General features: G+C 30.9%; 3 protein-coding genes across 4 annotated transcripts in view; 2 read left to right on the forward strand and 1 right to left on the reverse strand.

Moving 5' to 3' along the window:
* The window catches only part of LOC103580248 (conserved uncharacterized protein), a 44,236-nt gene that overhangs the window by 6,799 nt on the left and 19,916 nt on the right, over positions 1-17,521 (reverse strand). The window lies entirely within an intron of this gene.
* LOC103580249 (U-scoloptoxin(01)-Er1a-like) lies at positions 2,899-5,506 on the forward strand. Its single transcript, XM_008561937.1, has 3 exons — positions 2,899-2,974; positions 4,185-4,409; positions 5,429-5,506. The coding sequence occupies exons 1-3, from the start codon at positions 2,906-2,908 to the stop codon at positions 5,504-5,506; spliced, it is 372 nt and encodes a 123-aa protein (XP_008560159.1). The 5' UTR covers positions 2,899-2,905.
* On the forward strand, positions 7,170-16,719 carry LOC103580250 (zinc finger CCCH domain-containing protein 13). The gene is made up of 8 exons (XM_008561938.1): positions 7,170-7,424; positions 9,534-9,577; positions 11,258-11,388; positions 11,459-11,662; positions 13,365-14,050; positions 14,124-14,299; positions 14,489-14,693; positions 14,807-16,719. The coding sequence occupies exons 2-8, from the start codon at positions 9,544-9,546 to the stop codon at positions 16,209-16,211; spliced, it is 2,841 nt and encodes a 946-aa protein (XP_008560160.1). The 5' UTR covers positions 7,170-7,424; positions 9,534-9,543; the 3' UTR covers positions 16,212-16,719.

A 17,521-nucleotide genomic window follows, 5' to 3' on the forward strand; every position in this document is an offset into this window, starting at 1 on the left:
AATATTTCAGAGAAAAAGAGAAAAAATGAACTATAAGAATAAAAAAAAATAAATAAATTTATTACATAATCGTATTTGACTCAAAGACACGCATGCAGACTTTTTGTTATTTCGTCCTCTTTATTTTATTTCTCTTTACTATTACTATCCAACTAGATTGCTATATATTTATATATGTGTATGTATATATGTACACCGGTTTCATAAGTCTTTTTGATCTTTCTTTTTCTTCTACTCTCGTGTGTGCAATTTATAATTAATTATTTAATAGCAAAAGGATTATTCAGACGTGAGAATATTTTTAGTTTCCACGTGCGACACCTCAGCATATTATTTCATTTTTATGTGAACTCGGAAATTAAATAATTATATTATTTTATTACATATATTCATATGTAGTTACTGGTTTAATTTTTTTTTTTTTTTTTTTTGTTAACAAGTAGATTTTATTTTGTTAAAAAATTCTGGAGCCTGGTTCGGATGGAATTTTTGTAGAAAAGGCTGGTAATTTTTTATCTATGGGAATTACGGTAATAGAGTATACGAACTTTTTTGTAGAAAATTCAATTTACTATCGATTTGTAATCAATGAATTTTTCCGTAGGATCGTTTGATTACGAGTTATCGACAAAAATAAAATCTCAAAAATTGAGCATTTGAATTTTTGAATCCTAGACTTTCGCGGGCTTTTTTTATAGGTTTTAAATTTGCGCTATAAATGTTATTTTGGAAATTTTATATAGTTGTAGCACAAAAAAATATATACGTCATATATAATAATTATTTGAAAATTTTTTTTATAGACCAGCATTAAATTTTACGACAAAAATTTGAAAATGAATTTTTTATAAAATTGGCCAATAACTTTTAAGGAATTGCTATTACAGTAAAAATGTATAGGTCCTTTTTTATAGGAAATCAAATTTTCTATCGATTTGTAATCAATGAATTTTTTCGTAGGACCGCTTGCTTACGAGTTATCGACAAAAATAAAATTTAAAAAAATTGGGAATTTGAATTTTTGAATTCTGAAGACTTTCGCGGGCTTTTTTATGGATTTCAAATTTTAACTAAAAATGTTATTCTGAAAATCTTTATATATAGTTAAAATATATATAAGTCATACGTTGTTTATTTGCAAATTTTTTTTTTATTAATGAACACCAAATTTTACAAAAAAATTCTAAAAACGAATTTTTTGTAAAATTAACCCATAACTTTTAAGGAATTGCAATTACGGTAAAAATGTATGAGAACTTTTTTGTAGAAAATTAAATTTCCTATCGATTTGTACTTTTTAAATTTTTTCGTAGGACCGTTAGTTTCTGAGATATAACCGATTATATTTGTAACAAATTTTGAATTTAGAGAAACTCGAAATTTTGACTTATGAAAATTTTTAGGCCACCTTAGAACAAATATAGATGTATATATAAATATATACATGAATTGGTTAATACAAAATAATAAATATTTATATTTTTTCACAATTATAATTTTTTGTTAAATATTTCTCAAACAAGAGTCTAACAAAAGGAATAATGTTACGGCTCGTTAAATTGGCTCCTCTACGATTTATAATTTACAAATGAATAGCGGATAATTGTCAAGAGCCTTGGATCTAAGATATTAAATATGCCCTATAATTTTTGACTTAACATTTCCCGCTCAGCATCATGAATATTCATCATTCATATCTTCATTATTGACATAAACAAACTTACGGGGTAAAATCGTGTCTGCATAAATTTCAACAAAAACATTAAAATTCAAATTAAAAATTTGATTTTTATATCAAATCCACAAAAAAAAATTTTTTCCGTCCGAAATTTGTCAAAGTAACAAACATATAAAAAGGGGTGGGTAAAATGGAACCGCTAAAAAAATAATACGAGAGAATTCAGTGAATATTTTTTTTATTTACGTTCAAAAAAATTAAACAAAATTTCCTGCCAGAAAAAAAAAATTTTTTCCGAGCGGGCAAAATGGACCACCCCTAAAAAAATGAAAAATTTGTTTTTTTATTTTAAAAAAATGACGCAAAATTTTTGACATCAAATTTCAGTCCAAAAAAAAAATCGCAATGCTGTCAGTAAATAAAAAAAATATCAAAAATCAATATAGCGAAGAAAACATCATATATATTTTTTCTTGCCAACTTGGGTCCACTAAAAAATTCCTAAAAAAAAATTCGGGACACTCCAAATTGTATAAAAATGATGAGGAAGTCGTAAGTGACGTAAGCACGTGGAAAAAAAAAATTTTCCAAATTTTTAGGGTGGTCCATTTTGTCCGTCCTCTATTAATACTTATTGGTGATAAAAAAACAGTGTTATGTATTAAATATATATCGGATGATCAGATGAATCAAAGTACGAGTGTTTTCACGGGTACAGAGCACCGATTTCACAAGAAGGGATTCGTGTTACGATCTTCCTATTCCAATCTAATGTACATCGCGTGAATCGCAACAACAACATCAACATCGAAAATAACGCCAGCTGGGTAACAAGTAAAGAGAGAACAAGAACATTCGCAACAAGGAGCCAGAAGATTCTTTATTTCCTATACAACTAGAGGATACTTAGGAGTAAAAAGGTGGAAGATGCGCTTGGAGGGGTGCAATTGTCTTCTCTGTGAGATACTCGACTAAGAGGGGCTCTCAGATCTGCCCCCGACTCGCGATTCTTCGGGCCTTATATATACCACCTCTTTAAGAACATCTTCAAGACAATACTAATAACACACGTTTGGTAGCAGTCTCACTAATATTTAAAAAAAAATTTGCTCAGTTTAAATAAATTTTTTATTTTACTTGTTTTTGAATTTTCTAAGGTTGGTTTCAGTGTAAAAAATGTTTTTATTATTATTTTTATTTTTTAAGTGAATAAATTATTATTTTTAGATGATTTCCAAATTTATCTGTTGTCTTGTTCTCGTTGCTGGTGCTATTTTATATCGATCAACAACAGCAGTAAGTTTTTCAGTTTTTATAATTTTCAAAATTTTATTTTTGGAAAAAATTCTTTCGTCCATTCTTAATACCTTTTTTTTATCAATTTTTATTTTTTATATGCATTGAAATTCAAAAAAAATGATTTTTTATAAAAATTCCATAAAATTTTTTTTTTTTTTTAATTTTGAAAAATTTTTTTTGGAAAAATTCTTCTATAAGTCCATTTTTCATAAATTTTTATTTTGACACTGCATTTAAATTCTAAAAAAAAAAAATTGATAAAAATTTTCATTAAAATTTTTTTTTTAATTTTGAAAATTTTTTTTTTTTTGGAAAAATTATTTTAAGCCCATTTTTTTCATAGATTTTTATTTTGTAACTGCATTAAAATTTAACAAAAAAATTTTTTTTAATGGAAATTCCATTAAATTTTTTTTTTTAATTTCGGAAAATTTTTACGGTAAAAAAAAAATTTCACTGATTGAGAAAAAAAAAAACTCATACGTAATTTATTATTAAATAATTTTTAGAATAAATCTCGAGTAATTTCTCACGTGACTACGTAACAATCAGATGCGTGTACCCGTCACCCAATTAATTATTACGCGAGCATTCTCACTAGAAAAAACAGTTTCGCTTTCCATCTAGACTCTGTCGTGTTCTGATGTACTCTGACATCTTCCCTTCCCTTGAGGAGTCAGGACCTGAGTGACTCCTGTCAGTTTTGCTCTTTCTCACACCGACAATTGATCGTAAAACCAGAAAAATAATAAAATAAAATAAAATATAAATAAATGTTAAAAAAAAAGGGGAGATGTTCGTAGAGTAAGCAGTCGACTATGAAGGATGCGCAATCCTATTCATTTTCACCGGAAGCTTGTCCGGAGGAACACCAAGACAATATAAATGTTGCTCCAATCGAATTGAGATAAATTTTGAGCATTTCGTCGGGTCTTAAATTCCATAAACATGATCACTAAAAAAAAAAAAAAAATTATAATAATAATAAAAAACAAGAACACGGGAGAACAATACGTTACACTTCCGGTCAGTAATAAAAATTTGTAAGTCCTGTAACTTTATCAGTTTGATTTTATCTGATCTCTATGAAATATTGCCTGGAATTTCGTTAAGTTACGAAATTTTTCAGATGGAAAACCAAAAAAAAATTTTGAATTTTCAATTTGACGAAAATTTTTTTTATTTGAAAATTTTGGAATTTTTTCAGCAAATAGATGGATACAGGCCGGGCATTGACTACCCGGTGTACAATTCGGTGCCTTCGGGTCTTCAGTTTAATTGCGGTGGTAAATTACCGGGTTATTACGCAGATCCAGAAGCAAGATGTCAAGTTTGGCACTGGTGTCTTCCAAGTGGTCAGATGTTTAGTTTCCTTTGCCCAAATGGCACAGTGTTCAGTCAAACTGCACGAGTTTGCGACTGGTGGTTTAAGGTATAGACCCGAAATTGTTTTTATTTTAACTGGGAATTTTATATAAATTAACCCGTGGGTTGGATCCTGGGGCGGATTATTTTTTGTATTGAAGGGCTGTAGGGAGTGTAAGAAAAAAGTAGGGAGGAACTGCGTTAGATAGTGGGCGAAGGGAAAGTTACACATGGGCCCTAAAGACTGAAAGACATTTTAGTACTCGAGGTTTATATATTTGCATTTTTTATTTTATACATTTTTGTTTAGCTTGTCAGTCTGAGAACAAAGTTATTATTATTGTTGTTATTAAATTTAAATATTGAGAATGGGTAAGAGGAATTGTGGCAAGTCGGTCATCTGTTGGACGAACGACAACCGGATGATAAAATTTGGGGTGACAAAGATGAGAAACTAAGGACTTTAGCTAAAAAAAGTATTTGTTTATGGAACAACAATACGGTTTTATTATTGTGATGATTACGATAAGCCGATTTGTCAAGGATGTCGCACACTAGTTAACTCATTACAGCAAAATAAATAATAATAAAAGTTATTTATCCATGAAGTAAAGTTATATATTTAAAATTTAAAATAATACATTTATAAAAAAATATTTAATTATTTAAATAACAAAAACTATTTATTATTTTATTTTTTAATAATTAAAATTTTAAATAAATATATTATTTTCAGTTGGTTTGATAATTATTGTTTTTACAGCTGACACAACTTTCACTATTTTTTTTCGAAGCTCTAAAGTAAAAACCCTTGAAGAAGTTTTTTAGTCTTCAGTTTAAGTTTTGAATTTTTTTATAAAAAAATTTTTTCATCCATGCGCAAAACTACATTCTGCAAAAAAAGTAACAAATCGTCACTTTGATCAGAAAATATTGAAAAAAATATCCAACGTTTCCATAAAAAAATGTATCGATAATAAAATATCCTAATTTTTTTTTTTTCTAATTGAAATAAAAAAAAAAAATTCTAAGTGATTAAACTCTGCGTCTTTCCAACAGAAGGTTAAAATAATTTTATATTTTCAGGTCGACTGCAACGACTCCCCAAGACTATACGGCATCAACGACGACTTGTATCGAGACGCGAATGGCAACAGAATATAAAAACTACTCTAACTAATTATGTACCATAATAAATTAATATAAAAAAGAAAACTAATCACATCTCATATATTTACATAAAAAATTTTCCTAAAATTTCCATCCCAACTTTATCGGTAATCGCACAGCTGGTTCTCGGTCTTAGCGATCGCGCAATCCCGCATCAATTCAAATTTCTACAGCCCGCTAATTAATTTCAGTTTCTCAATCCCAACAATCCAAGTGTCATAATTACCCATAATATATTTTTATATTTTAAAATTTATTGTATTCTAATAACTTATGAAAGCAAACTAATGTGGGAAAGAAAAAATATCCATCCACCCATACATCAACCATTCATCTATCCTTCTACACATATATATGTATATACATACACATATATTTATAAATATAATGTTTTATTGTATCACTTTCGTGTGAATGTCGATCGAGGTCGGTAGTAAGAACAGTACCACATAATGTTGGCGATTTCTTGGCATGATTGGGCAATAGAAAGTGAGTGGCTGGACTTGAGTTGTATAGTGATCGGTCTCGCCTCGCCCGATATTCAAAACTTATATATATATATTATAAATAAATACAATAAACTTCACTCTCCATCTCTACTCTGCCTCCACATCTATCAGTTATCTCTACATCTATCATTATATTTAGTAATTACATGCACTATTTATCTCAAAATCTCCAACGATTCCGATCGTCAATCGATATCACTCTCACTATCAATCGTAATAAGAAAAAAAAATGAATTAAAAAAAAAAAGAAAGTTAAAATCTTCAAAATTTCATAGAAAATTATTTTAGGAATTTTTTAAATCCTTGGAGGGAACATCAACCTGCACTTTTTTTTTTATTAATAATAAAAAAAAAAAAAAAATTTTATTTGTAATTTAGTCACGTAAAACATGAAAGGTTTTATCACCAGAATTTTAATACATATATACATATATGTATCTATATAAAAAATAAAAATATAAGTGAATTTGGAAACAAGTTATTGGAAGACTGGTCTCTATATCCATTAATTATTTAAAAATATTCATAATTCTTTAGCAAACGAGTTAAAAAAGGCGCCTTTAGTTGCCTTGATTTTATCATAAGAATTTAATCCTTTAATAATATATACCTATATATATATATATATATATATATATATTTTTATTAATCAATTATATATGACATATGACACATGATATGTAGAATTTATAAATATAACAATAGAGACATTTAAATGGAATTTGCGTAGGTTTTATATATATATATATACATATATATATATATTTTTTTTTTTTTTTTTTTTAATTAATTAATAAAATAATTTAATAACTTTCACTTGCATTATATTTAAAAATTATTAAAAAAAAAAATTTATAATCGATTGATAATTAATTTATTTAAGTGGGGGTTAATTATGAGACTAGATTTAAAAATTGTGGATACGCCAGTGGTTATAGTTAATTTTTTTTTAAAAAATAAGATGATGCAGGGAGTTGATTTAAGAAAAGAAAGGTAAGCAATATATATATATATATATGTGTTGTACAGTAATAGTACGCCAATGGAGTCTTGTCTTATCCCCACTGTTGTTTATCCTCGATGTAGAAAGCTCTTGAGTCTGTAACCCACCATCAACTCCTGGTGTTTTCCACTTCCATTACGTTAGTATCAAGCCGGCCCGGACGCCGCGTCCGACGATAAATATAAAAATAAATAAATATATATACTGTATTTTATTAATTGATTAATTTTTGACACGTGTTTTCATGAATTGATATAATTTGTAAAATATAAACTCGTGTATAGTGAATTGTTTTAGATAGTCTTGGGAAAACTGCGGGAGTTATAAACGGTGAGATTAATGTGAGCGCTAAAGATTAGCGTCGACAACCGAGGAAAAGAGAGAAACTCCATTGAGAGAGGTATTTTATTTTTTATTTCATTTCTATTTACTCTCTACTAAATCAATTGTTCAGAATTTTCTTTTAAAATTCATTTTATTTTAAAAATTCAAATTTCGAAATTTGAATTTTTAAATTTTTCCGCCTTTTTTTTAAGAACAGGTTTATTTAAATAGCGTTCACTTTTTATGGGAATCCCTATTAATAATTACATACATACATACATACATACATACATACATACATATATATATATATATATATACTTAAACTACTGAAGAAAATTTTTGTAATGAATTGCAAATAAATATTTTCTTGATGCAAAAAAAAATATTTTTCTCGTCTCAAAAAAATTTAAGTTTTCAATAGAAAATGGAAAATTTTTCTTGAGCCAAGTTTTTTTCTGTACATTTACAGTTGACTGGAGACAACGGATTGCGATGACGACACGTAACTGAACATTTTTGTCGCCTCTCTCTTTAAATTTCATTAAATATTCTTATCTCGGTTAAATTTATTTAAAAATATTTGCTGAAGGAAAACTGATGATAGTAATTGTAAAATAATTCATATTAATAATGGTTATGGTAGCAAATAATTACTGCATTGAAGCGAAGAAGGAAGCATTTGGTAGACTGAGCACATAAATTTAATAATAATGAAAAAAAGAAAGGAGCTAATCCTTGATTGACTCGAGTCGTTGACTTGGGAAAATTTTTTTAAATTCCTTGACATAAAAATTTTTTTTTTTTTAATTATCGGTATATTTATACACATGTGATAGTTGATTTCATTATTGAACACTTGCTTGACCTTTGAGAAGACCGTTAACTTGCGTTCAATGTGAGGTAAGAAACGTCAAATGAGTTTTTGAATAAACTTCCGGTTAAAATTACTTGTCAAAAGTCTAACGGATTTTTATTCATATTTAAATATATGACGTTTCAATTAATTTTTTATTTTTTTAATAAAAATCAGTTACAAAAAACTCCAATTTATAAAAATCAAAATATCTCATAAACTAACGACTTTAAAAAAAAATTTATAGAATACTTTTTTTTAGCAAATTTAATTCTCTACAACTTTGTTCCTATACATTTTTATCATATCTTCAATATATAATGAGTAATATCAATTTTACGCACCCAGATTCAAATTAAAATAAATTTATCACCCCTTCAAAATTTTCATTCCTTAAAATCGATATTCTGTCGAACCTATCAAAAATATGACAAATATACCCTAATACATATTTGTTCAAAATTAAATTTCCTACAAAAAAGTATTCCTTAACTTTTATCCTAAACCCAATATTTAAGCCAGAATTTGAATCCAAGAAAAAAAAAATCTCCATTAACTCCAGACTTACCATCGACTTATTTTATTGCTACGACTATGATTATTATAACTATTATATAAACATAAATGTTAATTATTAAAAGTAAATATTAAGTCGCAAGGTTACTTTCACCATTTGTACAAGAGGTGTTTAATTATATTTTTAAAATAAGGCAACAACTGTCGTAATGCGGAAGTCACTGGAATGTTGACAAGACAACAGCAGCAACGGTCAATCTTAAGCCATCCAAGGTTACTCGTCCTTGGAAAATTTAACTCATTATAATCCCTAATTAACTATTATAATTTAGTAATTAATCCTCAGGCAGGTTGGATGCGTGTTCATATTTAATATCTCTTACTCACTCAGTTATTAAATAAATTAAATAAATTAGTTACTTAATAGAGACATAGAGATTTAAGTAGCGAGTTGATGATACATCAATGGACCTAGATGTCAAAGATTACGAGTATTACGTATCTGGGTGGTTTTATATAACACCCACATTATCCTTGCATTATATGGCTGGTGGTGGTGACAGCACAGAGAAAGTTTTCTATACTTGCATGTACTAGCTCTAGTATCAACCTGTGGAATCGATGATAAAAGTATGAGTTTATAAATAAATATATATGAGTATCAGTATGAGTGATTTTTACTGAAGAGTCTGGTGATGTCTGATGGTCGTTGGTCGATGGTTACAAAGCTGACAAATCGACGCATTAGCGACCTGAGCATTGACTATTCATATATTTATATATTTTATTAAATTAATATTTTATTTATTACAGATATTGCAACATGCGCAGGACGTGCCTTCTCCTCACACTTTATGGTAATTTTTTAAGTTGAGAAATTTTTTTTTTAGTGTCGTAATTATTTTTTTTTTTGTAATAATTAAAAAGAAATTTTATGCTGGTTGCATGAGGATTTTATTGCTGTGTAAATAAATTTTTTTTATGTGAGGACAGTGGGAAATTATAATTGCTAATATTTTTTATGGTGGATTGCTGGTATTTAGAAAAGAAAGATGTACAGGAAATTATTTATGAGATTTTGGAAATTAAAATTAATGGAATTTTTTGTAAGAGGAAATTTTAATCCATTGAAAAAATTTTTTAGTCATTTTTTTGGAGGTCCATTATGCCCGCCCCTTGTAAGAAAGGGAATTTCGCTGAAAAATTTGTGAAATAAATTTTTAATAAGTTAGAATTCAATTTTGTCATGCATTAAATTTTCATACATTTAGTAATTTAAATTTGAGTAAAAAAAATAAACAGCTAAAATTTTTAAAACTATTTTATTTATTTTACTATAGAGCAAATTTTACTGTAGAGTAGTAAATTAACTAAATGAAAATCCAAACTAATAAAATAATATTTTTATTTATTTTAGTTATTATTATCATTATTATTATTTGTCGTGCATTGATATTGTAAATTCCTATGCCTCAAAGTCCGAGTAGAGAATCAAGTGAATTTATTTATTTATTTTTTTTGGCTTAGCCGGGATTCGAACCCTGATCTCCCGCGCGTGAGTTCTAGCCTCAGGCCAATGCTCCGCAGTCTCCTTTAGCTAAAGCCGAATTATCGAGTAATATATATTCAAATACTCTACCCCCAGTCGTTTATTTAAATCTTAATATTTAATAACAAATTAGTAAAATTACAGTAATTTTTTAGCTGCCGTAATAATTAATATCATTGTTCCTCACTATGCCTAGTTTCTTTGTGATTCTCGAATTTTAATCCATACTCAATATTCCTTTCTCAAAATCGTCAAATCCTTCAATAAAATATCTAATAAAACCCATGGCAAAATAAATATAATTACCCTCTAAAATTTATCATTTATTACCCCAGTCATAAATAATCAGTATAGTAGATCTCTAAATCATAGTGTTTTCAACCAATCAACTATATATACTATATTTATCATACTTATAAATTTAACTGCAGAAATAACTGACTCCGGCTTAAAACCTCTACATTATAACTCACTCTCTTAATATTATTAACAACTTCTGATAAACACATTATCAACATTCTCAATTTAAAGATCACTATTAACATAAATTACAACACAGCCTCCACAATCTCCGTTAAAAATCCATTATAAAAATAAATCCAACCTTGTCTTTCCATTCTCATATTCTATAATTCCTAATAATGTATTTTTCTCTTATTAGCATAAAATAACACCCATTAATCACTAATGCACCCTATATATATAATTATATACATTATATTTCTAATGGTTAAAAAACAATATCGAATTAAACCCAAGCCTTGATCTGATTTAAAAACAATTACTCAATTTACCTCTTTTATCATGTCCTCCTTCGTCTGCAAGTTATTTGTAATTGCGTCACGTGCTCTCACTAGCTCCTAGTTTAACAGACTTTTGCAATGCCATCAGTCGCTTCTTCATTTATTTCACAATATCACAGCTCGATTCTCACTTAAGATCCGTTAAGTAAAATAAAATAAAATAAAATAAAATAAATCTGCTTTAGGTTTCTTACTAGCCTCGGCTGTATCAGCAGGCTTGAAAAACTCCCGGCCAAAATTTAAAATAGCAACGACCAGCACAACAGAGTCACCTTCATTAGATGATGGGTCGGAAATTGACGGGAATAAAACTGAGGTAACTGATTTTATTTAGTAAATCAAGTCTGAATATATTTATTCACTAAATTTGTTTATGGAAACATCAGGGATTAGATGGTAACGCAACAGCCAGTCACAATTTGACCGGAATTCCGCAAATTGACTACATATGGGATCCAAATCTACCGCGAGAATTGAACGGATACAATTTAAGTGATTATCCTTTTTACGAAACAATACCCAAGGACATAGACTTCAAGTGCGATGGCCTCCACGACGGATTTTACGCCAGTGTACCACACAAGTGTCAGGTAATTGACAAAAAGATTTTTTAAGCTGATCAACTTCACACCTCACTGCTTTAGAAAACAACATTAAACGTCAAAATACAACTATTTCATTATAAATTATAAATAACCGTTAAGATGTTTATGAAACCCTTGTTTTGAGTAAAATAATCGAGAAAGCAGATGTCGCAATATCGATCTAGACCCGTCGAACCGTTAAGAAGCATTGTCATGCTAAATACCATCTTAGATACGCAATACGCTTCCTGACATTTAGTCGTTAATATTTCATCGGAATATATGATGATTATTAGGTTTTACTTTTTTGTTATTACTGTTATTAAGTACGGGCTTGAGACAATACAAATCGAGAGTAGAGCATTGTAATGTTGTTTTTTTTATATTTTCTAACCTAACAGATAACATATGAGAGTAGATTTTAAAAAGCCGTCGAATATCTGATTAGAGCGATGTAGAAATCCAGGACGTATTCGGTGGATTTCGATGTGCTCTAGTAAATCACTCGAGATCATTCCACGTGATATGTAGATGTGTATGTGTGCAAGTAAAATAACAACAGCGATGGCAACTACAGTGAAAAAGTTAAATTATTTTACGCTGCGTAGTAACACGCACAACTTATGGAATATATTCGGTTGTTACGATGTGGGGGGGAATGTAACCGCGAGACTGTAACCGCACGATTTACAAATGTGGATATGTGGTGTACATTCTAAAAGAACAAATTATACTTGTACTTATGGGATGTATGTGTATGTGTGTAGATGTTGTGTGAAAGCAAGTCGGAGAAAAGAACAACACGATTGTTAAATTACAAAATCGTTTTAAACTAGATCATTGATGTGATTCAATTTCATTTAATTCAGTCTCTTTTTGTCGGATGTTAATCAGCTTATCTGTGTATGGAATCGAATTAAGTAGAGGAGAGGTACTGTTTTGACCACTTTTGGGCACTTGAAAAATTTTTATTCAAAAATTTGGAAAAAATTTGGATCAAATTAGAGGATTAATTTTAAAAAATTATTCAAAAATCCTTGTATGATACTATTAAGGCGGAAATTCTATTTTATAGTTTTTTATTTATTTTCAGACTTGTTTTAAATAATTTATAGCCTGGTTTTAGTCATCTCTAGATCAAAATCAGATTTTTTCTCAAATGTTGCCTTTTTAAATTTTAGATCGAAAACGGTTTAAAATTTTTATAAAAATTCAAAAACAGACAATTAGTTCAAATGCAGTCTAGTGAGACTATAATTAGATCAAATTTTTCGACCCGGGAAAAGAAAGTATTAAATATCCAAAAATAGAGCATTTTCCAAAAATGCTCTTTCTACCCTATTAGTATTCAATCAAAAATTCATAATTTTTGATAATTTCGCCGGTTTTCAACTTATCATAAAAATCCGTAAATTTTTCTATTCATCAGTTTTGTAAAAATCCGAATTGACGACAGTTTTCGGAAACTTACGATACTTAAAAACTGAAAAATAATTCGAAACCCGGTTTTAAGCCAAGTGGTCTAAGACATATAATTCTAGGTCGGACTTCAATCGACAAGGCTCTGGGTCCGAACCTCAATGAGTGCCAATATGAGTTTTTCACAAAAGCTCGGTCTATTTACCCTAAAGTTCCAACGCTGAAATCACAAATATCCCACTGTCTCCACGTTCCACACCTAACAGTTAATAAACATTTCTTTTTACAGGTTTATCACCATTGTCTCTACGGCACACGCTACGATTTCCTATGCGCCAACTTCACGGCATTTGATCAGAAAACATTCATCTGCCATTTTGTTTCCGAAATAGATTGCGCTAATTCGAAAAAATACTGGCATCGTAATGATGCACTTTACCAAGCTGCCAGCACAACAACGATCGCACCACCACCAACAACAACAACAACAACAACAACAACAACCACGACAATAGCTGCGCCGATCCAACCTCCAGAATTCGCTGACAGTCCGCGTTCGGGTGGTCGAAGACGTCGACCCTTCCGAAGACGTCCTGCCTATGATTACTATGATCAAGAATACTACGACGATGATTACGAGCGACCTCGAACCCGCGGATCGGGTTACGATCGGCGCGATGATTATGATTATGACGACCGACAGCAGTACAATGTCCGCAACAGAGACCGAGAAAGAGATCGCGAGCACTTTCGCGATTATCCGCGAGATCGTGACAGGGATTATCGTGATCGCGATCCAGTATCACGACCACGCGAGTATTCAACAGAACGGCCAGTGGCTGTCAGGGACGAGGAAGATTCATTGGTGATGCGGCCTCGTGACAGGTTTCCTCCAAGGAATAACAGGCGCGATCCACCCAGAGTCGATGAGACTGACAATGAACGACGTCATCAAGATCAACGTTACGATCGAGGGTAATTTGCTGATCCCAGTTCACTACTTATTAAGAATTGATACAAATTGGCAATTAATTGTTTATTTTACCAGATTTGCTAAAGACGATTACGATGACGAACCAGCAAGTGAAACCCTGGTGAAACCAGCAGCACCCAGTACTTCAGTCTACGCTCGTCCACGGGCGCCACCAAAAATCCGTCGACCCGTTCCATTGTCTGAGCAAGACCGATTTGCTTACAAAGCATCATCCGTTCAACCGATTGTCGGTAATTCATTTTCTTTATAATGTATAATGGCAGTAACTTTCTAAAATTATGTATTGATGTATCCTTATATTGAATAATGAACAATAAATGTTAATAATAACAATGATTAAAGTATTGCTAAATGGTGTTTTAATGATTTTGTATAAATGGATATGAGTTATATTTATTGAGATTGGAATTGCATGACAGGAGAGCATAAACGTACGACGACAACGTCAACAACAGAGTCATCGGTAGCTCGTGATCAAGACTATTTCGAGGATGAACTAGAGGAACGACCGGCACGAAGACCCGTGAGAAGAAGACCATATCGGGAACGGGATCGGCATCTTATTGATGCATCACGTGATGTCAGAGACCGGGAACGAGATCGAGAACGAGATCGGCCTTTAAGGTATACTTAATAAATACCGCATTAATTGACTCGTTATTGGAATAAATTAATGAATTATTTATAAATAATTATTGTCATTATGAATGATGTTTGACTATGACTTAATATTAAAGGCCATCACGTTACCGAGACGAGGAGGATGACATGAGACCTAGGAAGTATCCAGAGCGGCCGCGAGATCGTGATCGTTATTACGAACGTGCTCGTGATCGCGCATTACTGGACCGAGAAAAGGAATCATCAGTAATTATGGACCGTGAGAGAGATCACAGACCGGGAATGAGACGACCTGCATTGCGAGATAAAGAAAATGATCGACTTCCTTCTCAGCAATCGGGCAAAGATTCTGCTGAAGAAGCGCAATCGAAAGATACCAATCCAATCACGCAAGATTATGAGGATGGCCAGGGATCGAAAGATCGTGATTCCGTTACCAGAACCACAGTTGATGGTAAAGCTGATGATAAAAAAGAAGAGCCAGAAGTGCGTAAGCTAGAAGATGACTATCCGCCAGATGACGAATACTACGATGACGAGTATTCATTTTCGTCATCGACTTCTTCTTCGTCGTCTTCCGCCCCAGCTTCTACGGCCTTGCCGCCCAGAATGACGGTCAGAATCGTCAAACGTCCGTTTCTCCCTTCACGGGGTGGGAATCCCAACCCACGAGGCCTCTCCCCCGTTGGAATTAAAGCTCCAGACTCTGGCAGCAAAGACCCCAAGCCCCTGACTCCCAGTATTTCTATAAAATCTCTCCCTCCCTCAACCGGAAATCCGAAACGTCCTATTAAAGTTGAAGATCGCTACCAAGACAGATCTTACGACGCCTACAGAAAAATTGATACGGATAAAAAAAAAGATTTCAATGGCAGTCGAACTGATTCGCTTGCTCAAGACCTGGGACCGCAGTCTCACGACGGGTTCGACCCCAATTGGAAGGCCCAGGATGAAAAGAGCGAAATCAAGTGGGCGCCAGAAGAACGACGTCCGTCACCCAATAGGGGGAACCGTGTTCCAAACAATACTCAAGGTAACAACAACTTCGGGGAACAAAACCGAAAAGATGTCACTGGACCCAGCAGCGTAGCCAAGCAACGGGTCAATGAAGTTCCCCATCATCTCGTGGACATTCCAGAAAGTGAATACGACGTGGCGTTGAATGAAGCATTGACTCCGTCATTAAATCAAGACTCATTACCCAGTGGTTTTGTTCTTCCACTCCAACGGCAAGGGAATCGAGAACCGGCTCTCCAGCCTTCTGAAAATAATTACCGCGTAAGGCCTTTCAAACCAGATGCTTCCCATCAGCTTCAGGTTCAGCATCATCAGTACCATCCACAACAGCCACAGCAGCAAAAAAGTTTTGCTCCGAGCCCTGGGTTTTTTCCTCTTACTCGAATCAATGACGAAAGAGCCACTACTTCAACGCAATACTACAAGACTCCAGAAGTGGTTCACGTGGGAGCGTACAATAGACAAGCGGATAGAAATCCTTGGCATGATTACACCGGCTATTGATTTAGAGATAAATAATGAAGTAAAATGAAAAAAAGAAGAGTTAATTAGATTAAATTTAGATTTCGTAAAATTTTTATTTAAATTTAACTTTAAATAATTTATGTGAGAACTCAATCCTATAACTTAAGATTGCTTTGACTGTGTCCTTTTATTAATTTTAAAATTATATAATTTATCTTGATAATTATTATTACTATTATTATTAATTATTATTATTATTATAATTATTACTATTAATTAATGAAGATGAGATAGTCAATGGGGTAACGATAAACGGGTAGACGAAAGATTTTTTTTAGTGATTCTTATTATTCTTTTTTAGTTAATGAATTATTGGAAGCCCAGTCAAAGACGGGCAAAAGTGTTGTAAATAATTGATTAATTAGTGTATTATGATCATGTTTTTTTTTTTTTAATTAAATCATTAAATTATTGATATTTTTATAGGATGCGAGTGTCTGCTGTCAGTAATGGAAAAATAAAAATTACAATTAATTTTTTAAAAATTTGATACGGCCATTTTTTATTTATTGTTTTTTTTTGGTAAACTCTTTTTAATTAAATTTTTAAATTATGGATATTTTTATGGGATAATGAAATTCTTATAAATAATAAGAAACAAAAATTAATCAAGCTCTAAAAGTAGAACGGATATAGTGCATAATCACAGATGATCATTGTCAGTATCATATATGATTATATGTGATTATAAATGCCGATATGTGGTTATATATGACGTTATATATGATTATAATGATATGTGGTTCTATATGACGTTATATATGACTATAATGATCATATATGGCCATCTTTGATCATATATGATGATTGAACTACTTTTCGAATCTGATTAGATCTCAGTGTTCATATACGACCATATCTGATTACTATAAAAATTTATATTTACATGCAATCATGTATGTGATCACAATTAATCATATATAATGCCTGATCATATACGATCAGATAAGGTTATTTTTTAATCTGACTGGTTAATATCATATCTGATCAGATGGAATCATATATATAAAGTATGATCATATATAATCAAATAAAAACGTTTTTAACAAGTGATCAAATATGATCAGATAAAGACGTTATTCATATCTAGTCATATATAACGGTTCATATATAATCAGATAATATCATATCTAATCAGATATAATCATATATGATCAAATATGATCATATAGATCAGATATAATCATTTATGATCAGATAAAGACATTTTCCATTTCTGATCATATATGGCGGTTCATATGTAATCAGATACAATCATTTATGATCAGATAAAGACATTCACCATATCT

This window comes from Microplitis demolitor, chromosome 2 (genome assembly GCF_026212275.2).
Source record: "Microplitis demolitor isolate Queensland-Clemson2020A chromosome 2, iyMicDemo2.1a, whole genome shotgun sequence".
NCBI lineage: Eukaryota > Metazoa > Arthropoda > Insecta > Hymenoptera > Braconidae > Microplitis > Microplitis demolitor.

Excerpts from the sequence above, each read along its gene's own strand:
- LOC103580250 (XM_008561938.1), top strand. The coding sequence starts at position 9,544 with ATGCGCAGGACGTGCCTTCTCCTCACACTTTATG. Across the intron at positions 11,389-11,458 it reads TTGACGGGAATAAAACTGAG|GGATTAGATGGTAACGCAAC; the intron begins GTAACTGATTTT and ends TGGAAACATCAG. Across the intron at positions 14,300-14,488 it reads ATCCGTTCAACCGATTGTCG|GAGAGCATAAACGTACGACG; the intron begins GTAATTCATTTT and ends ATTGCATGACAG.
- LOC103580249 (XM_008561937.1), top strand. The coding sequence starts at position 2,906 with ATGATTTCCAAATTTATCTGTTGTCTTGTTCTCGTTGCTGGTGCTATT. Across the intron at positions 2,975-4,184 it reads TATATCGATCAACAACAGCA|CAAATAGATGGATACAGGCC; the intron begins GTAAGTTTTTCA and ends GAATTTTTTCAG. Across the intron at positions 4,410-5,428 it reads TTTGCGACTGGTGGTTTAAG|GTCGACTGCAACGACTCCCC; the intron begins GTATAGACCCGA and ends TTATATTTTCAG.